Consider the following 21,204-nt stretch of genomic DNA (forward strand, 5'->3'; position numbering starts at 1 on the left):
CAGGTGCATCTAGTACATGTAAAGCTGCCACAAAAACCCACAGAGCTCAGCAGCCAGCGCAACAAATTCTGGATCCTTTGCTCTTAGTTAGCAGTTAGCATTAGCAGCACATGCTGCGTATGCTGCGAAAGGACCTTTATGCTGCGCACTGTGACTCACAGCAATGGTCCCGGGTCAGCGCTGACTTTGTGTTAAACTAATCGTAAAGTAATAATGGTATTTGTAACCACTGATATACCAAAACTTTTAAAAGCTACTGAAAGTTAAGGGACCTAGCTTGTATGAGCCCTATGGGATATTCATATAGAGATCATCCAGCTTCAAACTGAATTACCCTTCCAGGACCTGAAGCTCCGTAAAGCACCCCTCCGACAGCCAAACCCATCTGTTCTCTGATTGGACTTTTAAATTTGTGATTGACATGCCATTAACCAATCAGCTGAAAGGAAGAAAAATCGGGTCAAAATTTATACTTGTAGGTTGAAATCTACACACAGCCAGGGAACTGTGAGTTTTACACATAGTTGTTTGGTCTGTATCTGTAAACAGACCTTAACAAAAAATCTGTAACTTGTGTAAATAATTTTTACAAACACAAATCTTTTCTACACACAAATAAATTCTCATCTGTAGATGCACAAACAAAAAAAGATTCCACATATTTCAGTTCACAAGGTTACAAAACTCAGTTCACAAATATGCATTTGATTTACAAGTACAAAATATTTATGACCACAATTTGAGCCCATACTTCTGCTTCCACAGAAGACATGTCAGTGGGATTAATCCTACCATCTGACAATAGCCTCAGTTGAAGTCAGCAGCACCCCACCCACACTATGCACCACCTGGATAGAGCACTACTTTTCTCTTCCCAGTTGCCTCACAGTTTCCTAGAATCGCTTTGAATCAGTCCAAAGGTCATTTTCAATGGTCTCACTGAACTTCTCCCATGCCCGAGATTTTGCTCCAATCTCTCTGCCTGAGCCATATTCTGCTGGTACCCATCGGCTCCCTCCAAAGTCTGATAGGCTGACCAAGCCCGATAGGACTCCTTCAGCCTAATCACACCCTTCACCTCTGGTGTCCACCACCTTTTCTGGGGGTTACCACCATGATAGCCACCCATCAGTGTTGAAGCTGCAGCTTCAGCAATGAAGGTGCTGAACATGGTCCATTCAGGCTCAATGTCCCAGTCTCGGAATACTGTTGAGGCTCTTCCAGAGGTAGGATTTGAAGATCTAGTCAACCATAGCCTCTGCTAGGCATTCCCAGTGCACCCTCACTATATGTTCAGGTGCGCCAGTTCAGCCCCTCTCTCCACCTAAGTGTCCAGCACACACTGCTGCAGATCTGATAATATCATTACAAAATCGATCATCGACCTGCGACCTAGGGTTTCCTGGTCCACATGCACTTATGAACACCCTTACCCACATAGCAAGCAGGTCTGGCCCGGATCTGGTATCAAGCCAGCAATTCTGACTAACCCTATGTCACAGCAGAGTGCATGTCAACCGGATATGGGCCAGGTCTGGCAATGATGGCACTATTTATGCGATGGTATGCCATATCTGGCTTTATTGTGGTTTGGGTTATGTGGCCCAGGCTCATATAAAACAGGTCTGGCCCGGATCAGGCATCAAGCTGGCACTTCTGACTGACTGGTGTCATGGCAGAGTGTATGTCAACCAGATGTGGGCCAGGTCTGGCAATGATGGTACTATTTATGTTCCTATTTTCCTATTTTAGTTAGGAGACCCAAATGCCATGTTGCGATACTATACTACTATGGTAGCCAATGTTTCAAATGCAGGTTTGACAGGTTTGTGAGTGTACACTGTATCCAAAACCTAGTGAGGGTTTACTGATGTTTGTCAGTGGGTGGCTGTAGCTCAGGAGGTAGAGCAGGTCAACTACTGATCGGAAGGTTAGTGGTTCGATCCCTGGCTCCTCCAGTCTGTATGTCAAGAGTATGAATGTGTATGAATGAAGTTAGAAAGCACTCAGTTAAAAGATAGTATGTGATTGGGTGAATGTGGCATGTTGTATAAAGCACTTTGAGTAATCCGGGAGACTAAAAAAGCGATATATAAGAATCAGTCCATTCAGTCTCTGAATAGAGTTTTGTCATGTTACTTTTGCACTGTTTTGCATGTTCTGGCACATGTTGTTATTACATGGCTTGATTAAGGTATTCATTAGGCTGACATCTGGGGCCAGAGCTAAAACTGTTCTGGGCCAGCACAGTGCCAGCAGTGCGTCTACAACTGGCCCGTGGCTGCACACCACTTACATATGGCCCACATACCGCAAAGAATGACGGCCCTTTGGTGGCCCAGATCAGGTTTGCCAGAGGTAATCGACACATGGGCCAGCACAGGACCACGAGTGTGTATGCAACTGGCCTTGTGCCACCAAAGGGCGGTCATTCTTTGCGGTATGTGGGACATGTGTAAGCACATGGTGTGGGCCAGATCCGGGCCATGCCATTTGCTATGTGGGTATGTTTGAACATGGTGTTCGTAAGATAAGATAAGATAAGATAAGATAAGATAAGATAAGATAAATCTTTATTAGTCAGCATAGGCAAACTGTGGTTTGCACAAAAGTTTAGTAACAGAACAGCTCTACGGCACATCCTGTGGGTAGTGGGCCTATTGGAAGGTTGGCCCATGTCCCTTATTCGGGCCACACCAGGCCAGGACCCATTGACTAAGGCCCAGCCAGCAGGTCCTCTTCCTTGCGCACCCTACCCAGGCCTGGCTCCAGGGGGGGTACCCCAGTAACTCTATCTCGGGTGGAGTGAACTGTTCCCTTGATTGTGTGCACATAAGGGTCTAGTGAATCACTCTTTGTCTGGTTCCTCATCCAAGACCAATTTGCCATTGGAGAGACCCTACCGAGGGGGATAGCCCCCCAACAACATAGCCCCTGGGATTCCTGGGACACACAAACCCCTCCACCATGATAAGGTAGCAAATTTCTTCACTTCACTTCAAGAAAAGTTAAAGGATTAAAGGCACTACACCACACAATGTACTTAAAATAAATAAGGGACCAACCATAGCAGGGATGGTTTGCTCTGCATCATGGATCATAGGGGCTATATGGCTACAATGGCCCTGAGACTGCCACACTTCTAGGCCTCCACACCAGGATTGGTGAGCCTCCCTTCCATGTTGCAACACCAGTCCATCATACACTTCCAAATCCTGTGGCGCCACCAGTCTCCTCATCTCAGACAACATGGACAACTGGCACAAAGAAAAAGACAAAACAAAAAAAGGATAAGACATGATTAGAGTACAGTGAAGAAAGGATCAGATGGATATGGAGCTATGTAGTGATGTACCTTTGCATGTGTATTGAAAAGCTCAAACAGAGCCATGGTCAGAGACCCTACTCCTATATGTCCTTCTTGGTACTCCTGCAGGTAGTAGGCCATGGTTTGCCTCTCTGGCTCTGTCAGCAACATGTAGGCCTGCTGTTCCAGTGACACCTGAGCACTGGGTGGGCCCACACCTCTGCATCCTGCTGGCTGGATGGAGCAATAGTTTGACAAGTGAGAAATGGTGGAATCAAATATAGGAGAGATGAAACATGTTGTCATTGTGTCTAATACTACAAGGACTGTGACATGCAATGGAAATTCTTCAGATGTATACAAGCATTACAATGCCATCCCCTACTGAATGGTAATTGGACTGTTCCTTATGTGGCAATTTCTACTCTACTTGAGGCTTGAGAAGTGTAGCTTGAGTAGCTTGAGCATTTTATACAACATGCTTCATTGTCTGTGAAGGTTCTCAGTCATCCAGGTCGTCGTAGACTAAGGAGCTGGGAAAGAAAAGCGTCTGGACTTCTTTGAGTTGACTGAAGACGTTTCACCTCTCATCCGAGAAGCTTCTTCAGTTCTAAGGGTCAAAGGTGGAGAGTTTAAACCCAGTGGGAGTTTCCCCCCAAAGGGGGACAAAGGACCCCCTGATGATCCTCTACCTAATCACATGAGCCAAGGTGTGAAAGCGGGTGTGGGTCCTAATCAGCCAGGGTTTCGGGTGAGCTCATTGTGAAACCTGGCCCCACCCTATCATGTGATTTCCTGAGGTCAGATGGCCCAGGATGTGAGTGGGCGTTAAGGCGTCTGGGAAGGGATCTCAAAACTGGATTATAGATGGCAGACAGTTGGTGTCGTAAACCACCGCCTCTGTTCAAAGATGGTCTCACAGTGGACGTAAATGGCTTCTTTCACTCCTCTTTCAAACCATCTGTCCTCTCTGTCCAAAATGTGAACATTAGCATCCTCAAAAGAGTGACCTTTGTCCTTAAGATGCAGATGGACCGCCAAGTCTTGTCCTCTGGAGGTGGCTCTTCTATGTTGTGCCATGCGTTTGTGAAGTGGCTGTTTGGTTTCTCCAATGTAGAGGTCTGGGCATTCCTCGCTACACTGTACAGCATACACTACATAGTTAAGTTTGTGTTTAGGAGTTTTGTCTTTCGGATGAACCAGTTTGTGTCTGAGTTTCTCTGATACACCAGCTACATAGGGGTATAACTGCAGGTATATAACTGAACTTTTGGGAGGGGAGAAGTTTGTTTCCTGCTCATTGGTGTTGCCAACTTTGTGTCACCTGTCGCGAGTGATGATGTTAGTGATACCATAGTGAACTGTATTTTATTCATAAGGTTAGTTAGTAGAGTTGCCTGTAAAAAGACGGAATCGTCCCTCATTCAGAGAAAATATTACGCGTTTCGTACTAAGGTGAAAAGGAACACAGTTTGTCCCGTACTTCAGCTAGAATGAAAAAAGACACAAAGCTGGAGTTATTCTGTGTTTACGCTGCACAGCTGCCTCTTCTCCTCTCATTCTCTCCCCTCCCTCTCCTGTTGCTACGTCAATCATGAAACGATCAATGATCAGCTGATCGGCTTTTCTCTCTTGTTTGTTTATCGCCCACTTTGCGCCAGAAAGAGGAAACCAGCGGATGTAGTGCGAAACAACAGCAGCACGTTTAAGCTTGATCAGCTGTTGTTAGAATTTATTTAATATTAATTTCTAGTATCAGCTGATGTTTGCTGGAGCCACAGCTGTAAAAGCTGCTGGTCATGATGGTTTGTATATCTGGTGAGAGGGAAACATGAAGATGAAACCAGGAGATGTCCTCACTGAATCATCAGAGCAGAACAGGTGATGGAGAAACAGGTTTACCTTTTAGGTGACATGAATGAGTTGAAGGGAAGTTATAAACTGTTTCTGAGAGAAAAATAACACCAGGATCCTTTTCTAAGTAGCTGACAGCTGGTAACTGTGCAGTGGCGGATCTAGCAAAGCTTTGCCAGGGGGCCAGGAAGGGCATTAACAGGCAAAGGGGGGGCACAAAGAAATACTTTCTTATTCTCATTTAAAATGTCTGGCTGTTATTAAATAATTATCTGAATCTTACAACCAAAGTTTTAATCTGACATAAAATGTATAGAAATCATACATATAACATCGAAGTAGCTGGAATCCATGCGTGTTCATGGAGCTTGCATTGTCACCTGCTGGACATCACTACCTGACAAGTTTAACTGTCTTCAGAACATTGCAGAGGCCTTATTGACAGTATTTGGCTCTATATATCTGTGTGAGCAGATTTTCTATCACGAATGTCCTCAGGTAGCCGTCTGAATGCTGGACACTCAGAGACCTGTGTCTCTGAGTGGGAGACCAGAGATCACATTAACATGTGTATCTCTGTATTAACAAACATGCCATATTGGCCCAGTTTACTTTTCTTATCATTGTTGTGAGGAGACCATAAATAGCATTTGTATTTTCTCTATTTGCTGTTATGGAGTTCTTGTTATGGATAAAAAGTGTCTTTTTTTTTGTTTCAAAATAGCTGATAAGTATTCGCTGATAGCTGCCAACATCTGCAAACAAATATAATTCTATAAAGTGGTTCTATATAGTGTGTAACTGTTAATATAGAGCGTTATTAAATTTATTGCTAATGCAATCATATGGCACACTGACCTCTGAGGAAATTTTAAATGGCACTCGCCATCAGAAAGGTTGCCTACCCCTGCTTTAAAGGAATAAAGGCTTGCTTTTCTTTAAAGTTTAGTTCCACCTCGTTTGTCTGCATTTGGGTCAGCACACCACAACCTCCACGTAGTCTACCATTGCAGATCGTGACAGTACGAACTGACCAGAATTGACCCAGCAGACTCTGCATGGAATCTGCAGCGTGTGCTTTCAGACTTCCTCTCTGTGGAGGTGAGGCAAGAGATTTGGTGTGATGGGAGCACAAGTCACGCTTTTATGGGTCTCGTTTGGCTCTGTGAGGGCCTTGCCGTGTCCAAACTGGGAGTGCTACAGCCGTTCCTTTGCCTAATCCCCCCATGATCAGACTAGACGGGTTTTCTCTTTCACTGGCAACAAGTCCTGAGGTCTCCAGCTATCTGGCCCCGCAGGAGGGGCGTGTGGCAGGAGAAGAAGGATTGTGTGGCAGAATTCTGCAGGCTTACTCTGCAGTGCTTCACTCTCTTTTTGGGACTTCCATGTTCGGAGCTGCACAAGCTCCCCACCTCCTCAACACAGCTTGCCATTCTCAGCTCAAGTCAAATGCTGTAAGTTTTCCTGTAATTCCTGGTTCAAATTATGTTCCAAAAACTCAGTTTAAAAGCCTGGCAAAAATTCTGACTGATAATCCAAACAATGCTACTACAACATTAATGTTGTTAAGCAGGGAGGAGTCGTTGTATTCTCCAGAGGATGCTACCCATGTATATTCAGCCCAGCAACCAGTTTAAGATGTTAGTCTGAACCTGATTACAGTAAGGCTGTGCATTTGTCCAACGGGAAAAAAAACACTGAGACTTTTGCAAAGTAAATCTTTTTTTAACCTGTCCCTTGTGCTCATGAGACTATTCATCCTCTATGTCCAATTCCTCTAGAGTTTACACATTCAGCTCCCTGTCCAAAGACACTTCCTCCTGTTCTGAAGGTATCTGCAGCCCAGAGGAATGAGACTGGGGTTCTGGAGAGTCTGCTCGGTCACTTGCTCAACCACCTGCGGCTGCCATGCCACCATCTGGTCCTCTAAGCCAAAGGTCGTTGCACCCGCACAGCCTGCCCGTCCACGTCCTGCACGGCCTGACTGTCCACGGCCTGCATGCCCTCATACATCCACCAAACCACACCAACCCTTCTTTGCCGCTGTCACTGTCCAGATCTGTTGGCCAAAGATCCTCACCATCATGGGCGTCCTCCTGAACTCATTCGTCGCTGCTGCTTCCTACGTGATCAACCTCCAGCCCTGTTTTGCCTGTGCTGCCACTGCTTCCCATGCGGTCAGCCTCCAGACCTGCTTCACCTGCACCACCTGCACTCCGAAGCACGTATTCAATTCAATTCAATTCAATTCAATTCAATTTTATTTATATAGCGCCAAATCACAACAAAAGTCGCCTCAAGGCGCTTTATATTGTACAATAGATAGCACAATAATAAATACAGAGAAAAACCCAACAATCATATGACCCCCTATGAGCAAGCACTTTGGCGACAGTGGGAAGGAAAAACTCCCTTTTAACAGGAAGAAACCTCCGGCAGAACCAGGCTCAGGGAGGGGCGGCCATCTGCTGCGACCGGTTGGGGTGAAAGAAGGAAAACAGGATGAAAGACATGCTGTGGAAGAGAGACGTATAAACTCCAAAACACATTGCTAGCGTTAAGTGAACTTCCAAAACAGAGCTAAGTAGATCACTTAAATTACACAATTGAAAGCATATGTGTATTGTTTTGTGTATTTATACACAAACACTCATATATATTTAAAAAAAATTTAAATCTTAATTTACCTGCCACTACCACACACCAAATCTGGTCGTGGGTACTTCCTGGCTTGTGTAGCCACTAGGTAACAAAACCTCAACACTGCTCCTAGCATCCTGGAGCACTTCCGTTGTGTTTTGGAGTTTGTACATGCTTTGTCTCTAGGGGCCACCGTAAATAGTACTTTGATTTATTCACTCCACATAAAATGTAATAAATAAATTATAAAACACAAAAACCAACTATTTACATTTCAACTTTTAGCTATTTAAATTTTCAGCTTTTTCCTTTTAAACAAATTTAAAGTGAAACAACACAAAACACTGCAAACCACAACATAATAAAATATAAATTAAAATATGCAAATCAAAAAGAAGATGCGCATTCTCTGTCATATAGAGCAGGTTTGCCAAAGGTGGCCCACACATGGGCCAGCACAAGGCCAGTTGCATACACACTGGTGGTGCTTTGCTGGCCCATGTGTGGACTACCTCTGGCAAACCTGGTCTGGGCCACCAAAGGGCCGTCATTCTTTGCGGTATGTGGGCCATGCGTAAGTGGTGTGCAGCCACGGGCCAGTTGCAGACGCACTGCTGGCCCTGTGCTGGCCCAGAACAGTTTTAGCTCTGGCCCCAGATGTCAGCCTAATTAACCTTAATTAAGCCATGTAATAACAACATGTGCGTAATAGTGCAAAAGTAACATGACAAAACTCTGTTCAGACAGTGAATGGACTGACTCTTATATATCGCATTTTTCAACTCTCCCATATTACTCAAAGTGCTCTATACAACATGCCACATTCACCCAACCACACACTTTCTCTTAACTGGGTGCTTCCTAACTACATTCACACTCACGACATGCAGACTGGAGAAGCCAGGGATCGAACCACTAACCTTCCGATCAATAGGTGACCTGCTCTGCCGCCTGAGCTACAGCCACCCAGTGGCAGCGATGAGTAAACCCTCACTAGGTTTTGGATACAGTGTACACTCACAAACCTGTCAAATCTGCATTTGAAACATTGGCTACCATAGCAGTATAGTATTGCAACATGGCATTTGGGTCTTCTAACTAAAATAGGAAAATAGGAACATAAATAGTGCATCATTGCCAGACCTGGCACACATCTGGTTGACATACACCCTGCCATGACACCGGTCAGTCGGAGGTGCCAGCTTGATGCCAGATCCGGGCCAGGCCTGTTTTATATGAGCCTGGGCCACATAAACCAAAGCACAATCGGGCCAGGTATGGCATGCCATCACATAGACAGTGCCATCTATGCCAGGCCTGGCCAATATCTGGATGACATACGTCTTATCATGCCAGAAGTCAGCCAGCAGTGCCGGCTTGATACCAGGTCCGGGCCAGACCACCTTGCTATGTGGGATTTAGGTGTCCACCCCAACAGCCTTTTACGGCTTAGGGGTAAAAATCTAATAGATGATGAAAACAAAGGTAATTAGCATGACGATCAGTGTCATTTCCTATTAGATGAAGTCATACAAGTGACCAATATCTACCATAAGTCATGACTTAGCACTACATACAGTTCGCAGCCAGTGAGGATGGTGCAAGACGTTTATGTTAAGTGTGGATCTAGGAACATGAGAATATGAAAACAGTGGTGAAGTGTGCAGTAAGAGGGACAGATGGGTTTGAGGTGTGGGTAGGATTACACCAGAGATTGGCTCTGAGCCCTGTCTTGTTTGCAATGGTGATGGACAGACCAAAAGTTAAGTAGGGATAGGTATCGTTTAGGTTTTATCCGATACTGGTGCCAAATCGGTACTTTCTGAAATGGTGCCGGTGCTTAAATGGTGCTCGAACCGGTGCTTAAAGAATGGAGAACACAAACTTTGTCCAAAAACCTCTTATGTTTTTATTTTTAGCAGTCTCTTTTTTTCTCCAAAATGATAAGCACTGTCCAGCCCCACGCACGGGGCGATCCGCGCTAACTCGCTAATGGAGATTTACCACACCCGCAGTAGATGTGCTCAGTGTGAGGTCTTGCAGCAAGCTATCAAATATGGTGCATTTCTCAGCTTTTAAAAAAACGCTATGCATCGCCAGGTGTTTCATCAGATTCGAGGTGTTACCTCCTTTGCACAGTATCACCTTAAGCAACTAAAAGAAGTACTAAACATATCCAGCTTGGTAAAATATGTTGTCCCAATATCATTTCAAGGGTATGACAACCTATACATAACCTAAGAGTAAAGAATATTTTACTTAGCTAATGTAAAGGTTAAATTTTAAGGCCCCCCTACGCCTGTTTATTTTAGTTGGACCATGCTGTACCCTTTGTGATGTGCTAATACAAGATCAAATTGAACATGAACCATTTTAAACAATACAAAACCCAAAAACCTGTCTTAATAGACTAATTTTAAGTGTTTTTTTAAAGGATATCAAAGAGTCAAGGGTATGAAGAGAGAGTGATAAGCTTTTTCAAAGGTTTGGAAATGCAGAATCCCCCTTAGTTTTCAGACGAGTACGTGGGATCACAAGAAGACCTCTATCTACCACGGGTGACCGTGGCTCAGGGGGTTGGGAAGCGTATCTGCAACCGGAAGGTCGCCGCTTGGGCAAGAGACTTCACCCTACCACCTACTGGTGTTGGCCAGAGGGGCCGATGGCGCGATATGGCAGCCTCGCCTCTGTCAGTCTGTCCCAGGGCAGCTGTGGCTACAACAGTAGCTTGCCTCCACCAGTGTGTGAATGTGAGAGTGAATGAATAGTGGCATTGTAAAGCGCTTTGGGTGCCTTGAAAAGCGCTATATGAAATCCAATCCATTATTATTATTATTATCTGTGGACTTAAGAATGTCGAGAATAGGGGTGGAGCAGATTGACAATATAGGTAGGGGCCTCCCTGTGTAAGGCCATAAAAGTAAGAACCAGACTTATAAACTGTAAACCTGACCGGAAGGCGGTGCAAATGCTTTAACGACAACATGAGATGAGAAAATTTATGAATGGATTAAAAATCTTGTAGCAGCATTTTGAACAGATTGAGGAATTTGCAGATCCTACAGACAGACAATATGAAAATAATGCCCTAATTTCCTTGCACTAAATTCACTTTTTGAGATAATGCTCTAGAGTTTAGCAATATTTCTTAAACTAAAAAATCAAAAGCTGGCTGGAGACTTGGAGTCAAGGACCGATCGAAAGAAAGAAAGAAATGGCTTTAAAACTACTCATAATTTGACTTAACTGGATAATATACAGTGAAAATAATGAGGCACCCTAGGGGGGCCGCAGATGCTGTGGAGGAAGCACACTCAGAGGCAGGGATTCTCTTCACCTGATGTGCAATTTATTTACAAAAAAAGCCAAGTTGGGGGTATGAATAACAAAAATGGAACTTGTACAACGAAACTTCAAACTGTTCCAAACGCTAGGCCGATGGCTATTGGGATGCTACCCAGCTTTTAGTCTTACAGCACCACCTTGAACTCAGCATTAATTCCGGCTTTTAAAGCTTAAACCCCTCCCCAAGAACAAACCATGCAAGACCTTCCTCTCTTCCTCACTGGCTCTCTCATGTTGCACACTGGTTCGCTATTTCTCACACTACACCACAAATCCTGCCAGTGATTCACTTCCTTACAACCACTGAATCAGGTACTGAAGCAGTGACGTACTGAATGAAGCTTTGTCACTGATCATGTGAATCTGGTTAGATGAACCAGACCACAGTGCTAATGAAGTAGTGTCCTGTTTTTTGACACATGCGCTGGAGCTTCAGGTTCAAATGGACCAGCACTAGCAACATGAAACAGAGAAACCTTCAAACATTTTGGTAATACTGATAATCTAAAATAAATGGTTTTGAATACATGGGCCCACTGCATAATTATTTTATGGTATGAAAATGAAACTTAGGAAATGCTTCGGAGAATTACTGAAATTTGCATTTTATTTCACTTACTTAGGACACAAAACAAACTAATGAAGGAATCGTCCACATAAGCATTAGGCTCACATTCACAACTAAAACAGCTCGATGTAATAAAACAATAGAACCAGCCATTCTAACATGGTGTGGGCCAAATGCAGCCTTAGTCCTCTAGAGGGCATGGGTTACCACGAGACAGACCTAAACCAGATTCTTGTGGAGCACAGTGCAGCAAAACAAGCACTGAACAGTCACCCTTATCTTGTTTGAGATTTTAAGGGGAGCTGAAAGTTATCCCTCAGTATTGGTGCCCCTCAAGGATGTGTCCTCTCACCACTATTGTTCTCCCTCTACACCAATGACTGCACCTCTGAGAACTCGGCTGTAAACTCCTGAAGTTTGTAGATGACACCACCGTCATTGGCCTCATGAAGATGGTGATGAGTCTACATAAGTTGAAGTTGAGCGGTTGGTACTCTGGTGGAGTCAACACAACCTGGAGCTGAACATGTTTACATGACAGTGGACTTCAGGAGACATCACTCAACAATGCTCCCTCTCAAAATATATCATACAGCCCGGTGTCTACTGTGGAGATCCTCACGTTCCTGGGTACCACCATCTCCCAGGACCTGAAGTGGGAGACCAACATCTCCTCCATCCTCAAAAAGACCAAGCAGAGGATGTACTTCCTGAGACAACTGGGGAAGTACAGTCTTCCACAGGAGCTGCTGATCCAGTTCTACACTGCAGTCATTGAGTCTGTCCTGTGCTCCTCCATCACAGTCTGGTATGAAGCAGCCACTAAACAGGACAGGAGCAGACTGCAGCGGACTGTACGGGCAGCAGAAAAGATTATAGGCCCCCCTGCCCTCCATCCAGGACCTGCACCTCTCAAGAACCAGCCAATAAATTCAATTCTGATTCTGTTTCAGTGAAAACAAGTTTTTGAAACCAGACTGAAAGTTATCAAGTATATAGTGGTTCTCCAAAACCTCACTTAATCCCAGCAACCTTTTCTCATATTTTAGAAATAAAAGGAAGTTTTGAAATGGGTTTAAAGCTCCTGGGTAGCTTGCAAAGAAGAGGGAAATGCAAAGAACAGTTTATCAGAGAGACTACAGAGTAGCTAAGCTCACTCTGAGAGAGGGTGATGAGCTTGGTTATTCAAGAGTAGAGCCGCTGCTCCGCAAAATTAAAAGGAACCAGAAGTGGTTTGGAAAACTGACTACGATGCCTCCTGAGTGAAGTACTCTGGGCATGTCCCACTGGTAGGTGGCCCTGGGACAGACCCAGGACTCACTTTATCTCTTGGCTGGCTTGGGACATCTCATTGTCCCCCCAGATGACCTGGAGGAGGTGGCTGGGTGAGGGAAGTCTGGACTTCTCTGCTCAGACCACTGGGGCTGGGGTTGACTGTTGATCTGGGGGTGGGTTGGCTGCGTCTGGTGCTCATTGAGCCTTGGTCCCTCTGGGACAGTGTTATTAAGGGTGGGGGGACTCCCTCTATGCTGCTCCCAACTAGTTACAGCCCCCCTCCCATGGGACTTGGGCACTTGGTTGCTCTGTGGGGTTACCTGACTATCAGTTGTGGTCTGGAGTGCCTTGGACCTCTTCATTGTGGGGGCTCTGCCAGGTGTCAGAAAGTGAAGGAATTTCTAAAGATTTCCTGAAGAATAGATCAAATGACTTGTTTGAAATCAAGTGACGGTTAAATGAAGCCATATTAATTGGCAAGGGCAAAGCAGCTCCAGTTAATACAGTAGGGGCAGTGAGTGATGCACACTGCTTCACACCACTAAACTGCGAGATGATAATATAATCAATAACATGTTCTGGAAAGTTGAGCCTGAGATTAAACATCCTGATGAGGCCAGTGTGAAGAACAGTAAGACCTTTCCAACAAACCCTGTTTGGTGTGTCAAGGAAATTCCAGCAAAATCTTCGACTGTCACACTCAACTTGGGATGAATCAGAGCTTCAATTATGAAATTATACAAGCTCAGTTGTATCTTGTTCTATTTGGCTTGGCTTTATTTTGCAATTTGCTTTTTTTTTCAGTTTAAGACAGGTTTTCCACAGTACATGTTCATTTAACCACTTCTGCAGTAAAATATTTTTACACAAAATTCATAAATGAGCTAAATAAAAGACCTTAGAGAATATGAAGAACATTGTTGTGATCTTTCTATTTCTAGTTGGGACATCTTGAAATTTTGGTAGCATTTCCAATATGCCATTTTTCTTGTTTGGATGGAGAAATAGGATGTATGCGTATGCAATGCTTCCGTGAAGCAGTGTACAATTTCAGGTAGACCGTGTTTATAATAGGCAGTAATGCATAGCTGCCATTCTTACCTTTCCTAATACAGGTGTAGCTCTGGCTGAAGATGGTCTGCAAGAAAGAAAACAAAAAACAACAAACAAAAAACAATATTTAGCATATTTAAAAAATAAACACACAAATGATTAGTTATGGTTATAATTGGACTGAGACCAACACAGTCAACATAAACTGCTGCATACTTTACTTGTTAAAAACCACAACATCATGGCGTACAGTACTACTGAACTGATGAGCTGAGAGTCTCTGTGACAAACTCGTGTCTCTTAATCTTCTTCTCTGTCGTGACTGTGCACTTCCTCATGTGTTTCCCATGAAGGATTATAGTGAGAGCTCAGGTTTGTTTGTGGTTTGGGTTACATGCACTTCCATAATGTTAACCACATTGCCAGACCTGTGGTCTGGAGTAAGCCCACGGAGCCGGCGGGCACGCCAGTGCAGCCCCCTCTGGCTTCTGCTCCGTGGCTACTGGGTGACCCCCTCGTCTGGGGATCTCCTCAGCCCTTCCCAGGAAGGTGGCACGGATGCCCCTCCAGTGGTACTCCTTGGGCTCTCGCACTCTGGGGCCTCTGGATGTCTGGAGCCTGGATCTCCTCCATGCCTGCTTCATGGCCTGGGGGACGGGGCTATGGCCCTCCACACCCTCTAGCAGACCGTTACATGGGGAAACCTTTTGTATACAAGCGCGCTGATCCACACAGGTGTGCACACGGGTGTTCACTGTTCGTAGACATAAACTACACCTTTCTTAGCTGCTACTTCAAAGCACATTGTGCGCTGTCTGTCCTGCGTGCTGCACAACAACTTTCAATATTTAGTATTTACTGCTGCTCACACTTAGCTAGATTAACGTGATGGTGTTGTGTTTAGTATGTTGCTTTGTTTTTGTTTGGGTTTTTTTTGCTTGTCTTCTCTTCTTTTTCTCTCAACAGGTGATCCAGGAGATTTTTTTTTTTCTTTCTCTTTGTCTTTGTAAGTGCCCTTTCTCACTGTCCCTTTTCCCTTCTGTTTTTCTTTTCCTTCCTCTCTTTCTTTCTCCCTTTCCTATCCCCCAGTCATGTCTGTCCCATCTGTAACAACTGAAAATAAAATAAATAATAACAACAAAGTTTGATCAAATGGACCAATACGGCAATGCCATGATGATCCATTTGGCAAAATAAATCCATTTGGTATCCTTGTTGGTCTTCAGACAACAATTCTGACGGCTAAAGAACCAAATGGGACAGACAAAAAAAAAAAAAAAAAAAAAAATGTTAACCACATTTCAACTAAAAATGTCTTGCCACATCTATTACCACCCCAATTTCATAAAAATTGGAACACTGTGGAAAATGTAAATATGCAAGGATTTGCAAATCTAATAAAACCCCATGTTTTTAAACATGATGTTCAAACTATGACATATTACCATTTCATTAAAAATATTAGCCATTAGTACAAAAAAGCCCAATTAATCAAGTCAATTGGGTAAATTAAAGTCGCCACAATCACCTCCACACTTCTGCCTTTCCTTTCTAGCTGCCTCCAAGTTCACCCTGTCCTATTCCTGTGTCTTCCGCCATCAGCAGTCCAGTTTCCATCTGCACCCAGACCCTGACTGATCTGTTAGGAAATCTCACCTATGATCCACGTCTGATTTGGCAAAGATTTTATATTGGATACATACAAATTTTGTATGTATGTAGGGTTTTGTAGGTTTACATGACCTTGCCACAGTCATGTAAACCTCCCCATTTATTGCTTATCTTGGGCATCAAATCCTTTCCACTTCTCAAGGTCCATTTATGATTTTAACATTCAATAGATTTTACAGTAGTTACCTGCTGGGAGCGGGTTGTGATGTTACTAATGTTAGGCATTTTAGTGAATAACAGCTTAAGAAGTTAGATGTCAGTGTTTAATTAGTAATGGCGACAGTGTAGAAGCTTCAGTGTGGAGGGACATAAAGTTCTATGATAAGGTGGGTCATGAGGACCACGTGAGCCAGGGTTGCTTTCATGGTCACCAAGACAACAAGTTATAAGGCTGGGCTGGGACCAGCTTGGGGGACCAGCGAAGGGAGAATTAAGTATAAACTATGATTTCTCCTCATTAGTTTTAACAAAGGAGATAGAAGCACATTCTCATATAAAACTTTACCACTAAGCCAGGGTACTCGCTTTTGGAAGACTGACAGCAGCGAACTGTTTTACAGCATGTGGGATGCACGTACATGATACTTTATAATCAGTCAATGCCTTATAAATAAATGTGTCAAAAGAAGAAGTGTTTTGGCTGGTGGTTCCTCAAGGTGGATAAACAAACACGCTAACACAAACCAGAGCTCAGTACAAATAAAAAGAACTATTCAGATGCTGAAATAAGAACAAATTGGTTATCAATAAATAAGATACTCTAATTCCACATACAGAACAAGTATTCACATTTTTAATAATCATTCTCAATCGCTCTCATATACTTACCTTGTACAACAGTTACTGGAACTGCCACTATCATGGATGCCACCGCTGATAGAGGTGTTGGGGACAGAACTGGGGTTAGCTGGTGCACTGGACTCGATTATTCCCCGACTGCTGATCCATTTGGGCTCATCCACCACTGTGCATGCATGAGGTACACGGGCAACATCCGTCACTTTCATCAGCAAGTGGTACCCTGTTTTTAGGATATGAACCGCCTCGTCGTGGGAGATGGTCACAAAGCTCTGACCGTTGATTTCCAATATCTGATCACCCACCTGCAACAGAGAACTTTGGTTATGAGGAGCACTACATGCTTATCTATGTCTTTTAAGACCTTCTGTACATAGTTCCTACATCCCTGCATCTGGGAAGTATTCACAGCGCTTCATCTGCTCCACATTTTGTCCTTTTACAACCCAAAATAAATGTCATTCATTTTCCACCTCAAAATTTCTACACACAACATAATGTGTGTACCATTTTTGCCATAATTGCAAAGTGATGAAATTTGCTTAAAATTCTTCCAAGTTTCTTTAAAAAAAAAAACCATGTAGAAAAGTATTCACAGCCTTCCATAAATGGAAGAAGTTTGGAACCCCAGGAATCTTCATAGAGGTGGCCACCTGGCCACTTGTCAGTAAAAGGTTTGGCAAAAGGCATCTGAAACAAAATTCTCTGTTCTGATGAAACAAAGATTGACCTGTTTGGCCTTTATGCCCAGCATTATGTCTGGAGACACCACTCATCACCTGCTAATACCATCCCTCTACAGGTAAGCATGGTGGTGTCAGCATCATTCTATGGGGAGGTCCAGAGCACTTTTCACCACAAACTGGGACAAGGACCCTAAGCACACAACCAAGATAATAATAGAGTGCCACTGGGACCACACTGTGAATGTCCTTGAACGACCCAGCCAGAGTCCAGATTTGAACCTGAGCTCTGGAGAGATGGCTGTGCACCTACACTCCCCATACAACCTCATGTAGCTTGAGAGATTCTGCAAGGAGAATGAGAGTAGCGGCCCAAAAATAAGTATACCAAGCCTGTAGCATCATACTCAGAAAGACCTGAGGCTGCAAAGGCAAAGACTCTTCATATAGATGCTCTATTTTTGTTTTATTATTATTTTTTTATTTTTAACAAATTTGCAAGAATTGCAAGCATGTTTTCCACCTTTTTACCATGGGGACTGGATGTAGAAATTTGAGATTAAAAATTAATTTGATACATTTTGGAATAAGGCAGAGGCTGTAACAAAATGTCAACCACGTGAAGCCCTGTGGATATTTTGCAGATGTGCTAAATATCAGGATTCACACAGGAACATAAACTGCATCATGTTATCATATTGTCCTTTGATATCTGTGGCAAATTTGTAATTACTGACTGAATTCTTAAGATGTGGGCAAAACAAGGTTTTGTAAGAACACAGTAAATGTGACCTTTGACCACACAGTTCTCATTAAATATTCCCTTTACATCATATCTGGAGGTACTTTCCCTGCCAGATACACGATGGATGGTTGGAATAACTGGAAGGTCGTGTGCCTGGCAGGACTGTCGATCGAGGACGCTGAAGATATCTACCTATTCGGAACCATGATAACAGGGTTCTTGCTGATCGGAGCTGGCTTGGTCCTGGTTTATCGAAAAATTAAGAAAGCAGAACCGGCTGTTCAAACCCCCACAAAGCTGCCTGCTGGGATTGAAACGATGGGACGAGGTGTGAGTTTCTCAAAATGGGCTCATTGAGTGCAGCACGTATAAGATCTTGGAGAAGCTACGGTTGCCGTGAATACTCAGAATAAGACCTCTGAGCGCAAACTGGATACATCGTGGAGAAGTTCACTGCGGTCCTGAGTTCTCAGAATCGGCTCTTTGAGCACAAGAATGACAAGACCACAGAGCGTAAGTTTGATAACATCATGGAGAAGCTCGCGGCTCTCCAACGGGAGATTGAGAGACCAGTTTTGGACTGTTAGAACAACTTTGAAATTCTCATGAGTTGTTCGCACTAAAGTAAAAACCACCATCACTTCATGCGGCTATCCCTTCAGTGCCAGCTGCGGTCTCAAGGCTGGAGCTGAACAGCAACACTCTGATAACGACTGTGTTTAGACTGTTCTTCCCATTCTATGCAAGGCCACCTGTCTTCCCCATGTGATGTTTTTGTGTAATGTATGTATGGTCGGAGGGTAAGATGGCGCCGCCATTGCGTGCAATAGGTCGGCTGCCTTAACATGAAATTTCCCATTCGTGGGACTAATAAAGGTATCTTATCTTATCTGTTTTTATTCATTCCTGCCCTGTTCTGTGTGTGAGCTCTCGTTGTGGTCTCATATTCATGCACATGTACAAATGGGGAGATCAAGAACAGAGCCATATCGCCAATCCAAATGTTAGGCAACCTTTAAACTAAGAACTATATTTTTATTATATAATTAGTTTACTTTTGTTTAGCCATTTAATACGCTCAGAGGCACTAAACCTGTATTTATTGTCTGATGGCCCCATGAAAAAGAAATCCAGGCCAAAAGTCTATCTAGTGGGTACTTTGTTAGTACAAACTAACACAACAAATATATTTTATAGAATAGAATAATCCTTTAATAGTCCCACAAGGGGAAATTTGGTTGTAACAGCAGCAAAAAAACCCACACATATATCTTTCTTAAGTCATGTATGTACCACCATGCGGACATCACTGTGTGATTCTGACTATTTTTTCTATTCAGTTCAATTCAGTTTTATTTATACACCAAATCACAACTACAGTCGCCTCAAGGCCTTTTATATTGTAAGGTAGAGCCTACAATAATACATACATCAATACATACAACAATCATATGACCGCCCTGAGGGGAAGGAAGACAGGATCAAAGACATGCTGTGGAAGAGAGCCAGAGTGTGTCTTTGATTAATAAGAAATATGATTCAGCGCAGAGAGGTCTATTAACACATAGTCAGTGAAGAAGAAACCCCCAGTGCATCATGGGAATCCCCCAGCAGCCTACACCTATTGCAGCATAACTTAGGGAGGATTCAGGGTCACCTGGTCCAGCCCTAACTATAACTATAAAGTTTGAAGCCTAATCTTAGGAACAACAAGTAAGCCTGCAGTGTGAGAGTGAAGTGCTCTAATGGGGTGATATGGTACTACAAGGTCATTAAGATCCTGATAATAATGAATTACAGTCTATTACAGAAGTAATGGCAGATTTTTTTTCACTTATTTCAAGCAAAAATATCTTGTATTACATGAAAAAATCTGCCAATTGAACAAGTGAAAATTCTCCAGATCCGTGATGCACTGTCTAAAAACAAGTTCATATATCTTACTGAAATGTTACTCTGTAGCTGACTGTGTCTTATTTTAAGTGTGATGAGATATGTTTGACTAGAAATTAGACGAATATACTTGGTAAGATTTTGAGTTTTTGCAGTGAGGCAGAAGAAAGAACAAACAACAAGAACAAATACATTCCTGCGGCCTACAGGCCCACCCTACTCACTAGTAGCAGCACACAGCTCACGGCTGATGAAGCCCACAAGTCCACACTGCTCACCTGAGGCAGCAAACTCCCCCCCACTCCCAGCATGGAGAGTCACACCACAGGACCTCTCCACTCCCTGGATGGCAGTGCAAAGAGAAAGAGACAAACAACCGACACCACACAGTTCTCCCCTAACCTACATAACATATGAGGGCTGACCGGGTCCAGGTGCAGACTGAGAGAGAGAGCCACACCACACCCACACACTCCCACAGCCTCACAGGATGGAAGAGTAAAATGACCCCAAGCCTGTATAACTGAGACCATATTTCACTGCAAGACAGAGTTAGAAAAGCCACATCAGTTTCCCTGCAGCTGAGTGTTGGACATCCTGAACCAACACTCATGTCAGCTAATCCCACTTTGTTGAAGATTACAAAACGGTGTCCTGTCCTGTGGATTGTTTTGAGTCCAGCAAGAGACACATTTCTGAGAACTTAGCAGAGCTGCTCAAAATGGCAAAGAGTGGGATGAGGAAAACAGTGCTTTGCAGTGTTACTAACAATGCAGCTAACATAATACCTTAAGCAATTAACATCGTGAAATGGACCCACCATGCATTACTTGTACACCCTTAATCTTTTTGTAAGAGACGTTCTGAAGGTGATGAAGCCCACTGTGGGAGCACAACAGTCACAGGGGAACTCAGATCTGTCCAACACCTCAAACACTCAAACAGGAGTGTACTACAAGCAGGAACTCAACTTTTCATATGCTCAAATGAATTCTGGAGTCCAAGGATCCACTCATCTCTACGCTGGCTGTTATGAATGCACTTGATGATCTTTGGGAGACACTGCAGCCATGCACTATTTGGAGCCATTTGAACAGAGTAGTGCAGACAGGTGCAGTGTACAAATGTCTTATTATTGTTATTATTAGACAACTTCTATTTGTTTTTGTTGCATCATTGGTATGAAAGGCAGATCAGACATGAGTGGAAATAAGTTTTTGAGAGAATATAACAGTAACCACCATGCTTGACCCAAGAAAGGTGAAAAAATGTGACCTTTAATTAAAACAGAGCAGCTGATGAAAGTTTTCTGAGAATAACTGCAGCAGCAGCAAAATACAGCCAGCCAACTCCACTGCCAAGAAGGAGAGGA

At 43.6% G+C, this 21,204-nt stretch overlaps 1 protein-coding gene across 2 annotated transcripts in view; it reads right to left on the reverse strand.

The window, feature by feature from the left end:
- The window catches only part of LOC116311151 (whirlin-like), a 106,880-nt gene that overhangs the window by 19,153 nt on the left and 66,523 nt on the right, over positions 1–21,204 (reverse strand). For both annotated transcript variants that reach the window (XM_031728185.2, XM_039620930.1), the window contains exons 4-7: positions 16,542–16,816; positions 14,091–14,127; positions 3,356–3,541; positions 3,066–3,257 (exon numbers count right to left, since the gene is read on the reverse strand). In XM_031728185.2, coding sequence (XP_031584045.2) covers positions 3,066–3,257; positions 3,356–3,541; positions 14,091–14,127; positions 16,542–16,816 — 690 coding nt within the window. The remainder of the gene's footprint in view (positions 1–3,065; positions 3,258–3,355; positions 3,542–14,090; positions 14,128–16,541; positions 16,817–21,204) is intronic.

The sequence above is a fragment of the Oreochromis aureus genome, linkage group 12 (assembly GCF_013358895.1).
Source record: "Oreochromis aureus strain Israel breed Guangdong linkage group 12, ZZ_aureus, whole genome shotgun sequence".
In the NCBI taxonomy this organism is placed as follows: Eukaryota; Metazoa; Chordata; class Actinopteri; order Cichliformes; family Cichlidae; genus Oreochromis; species Oreochromis aureus.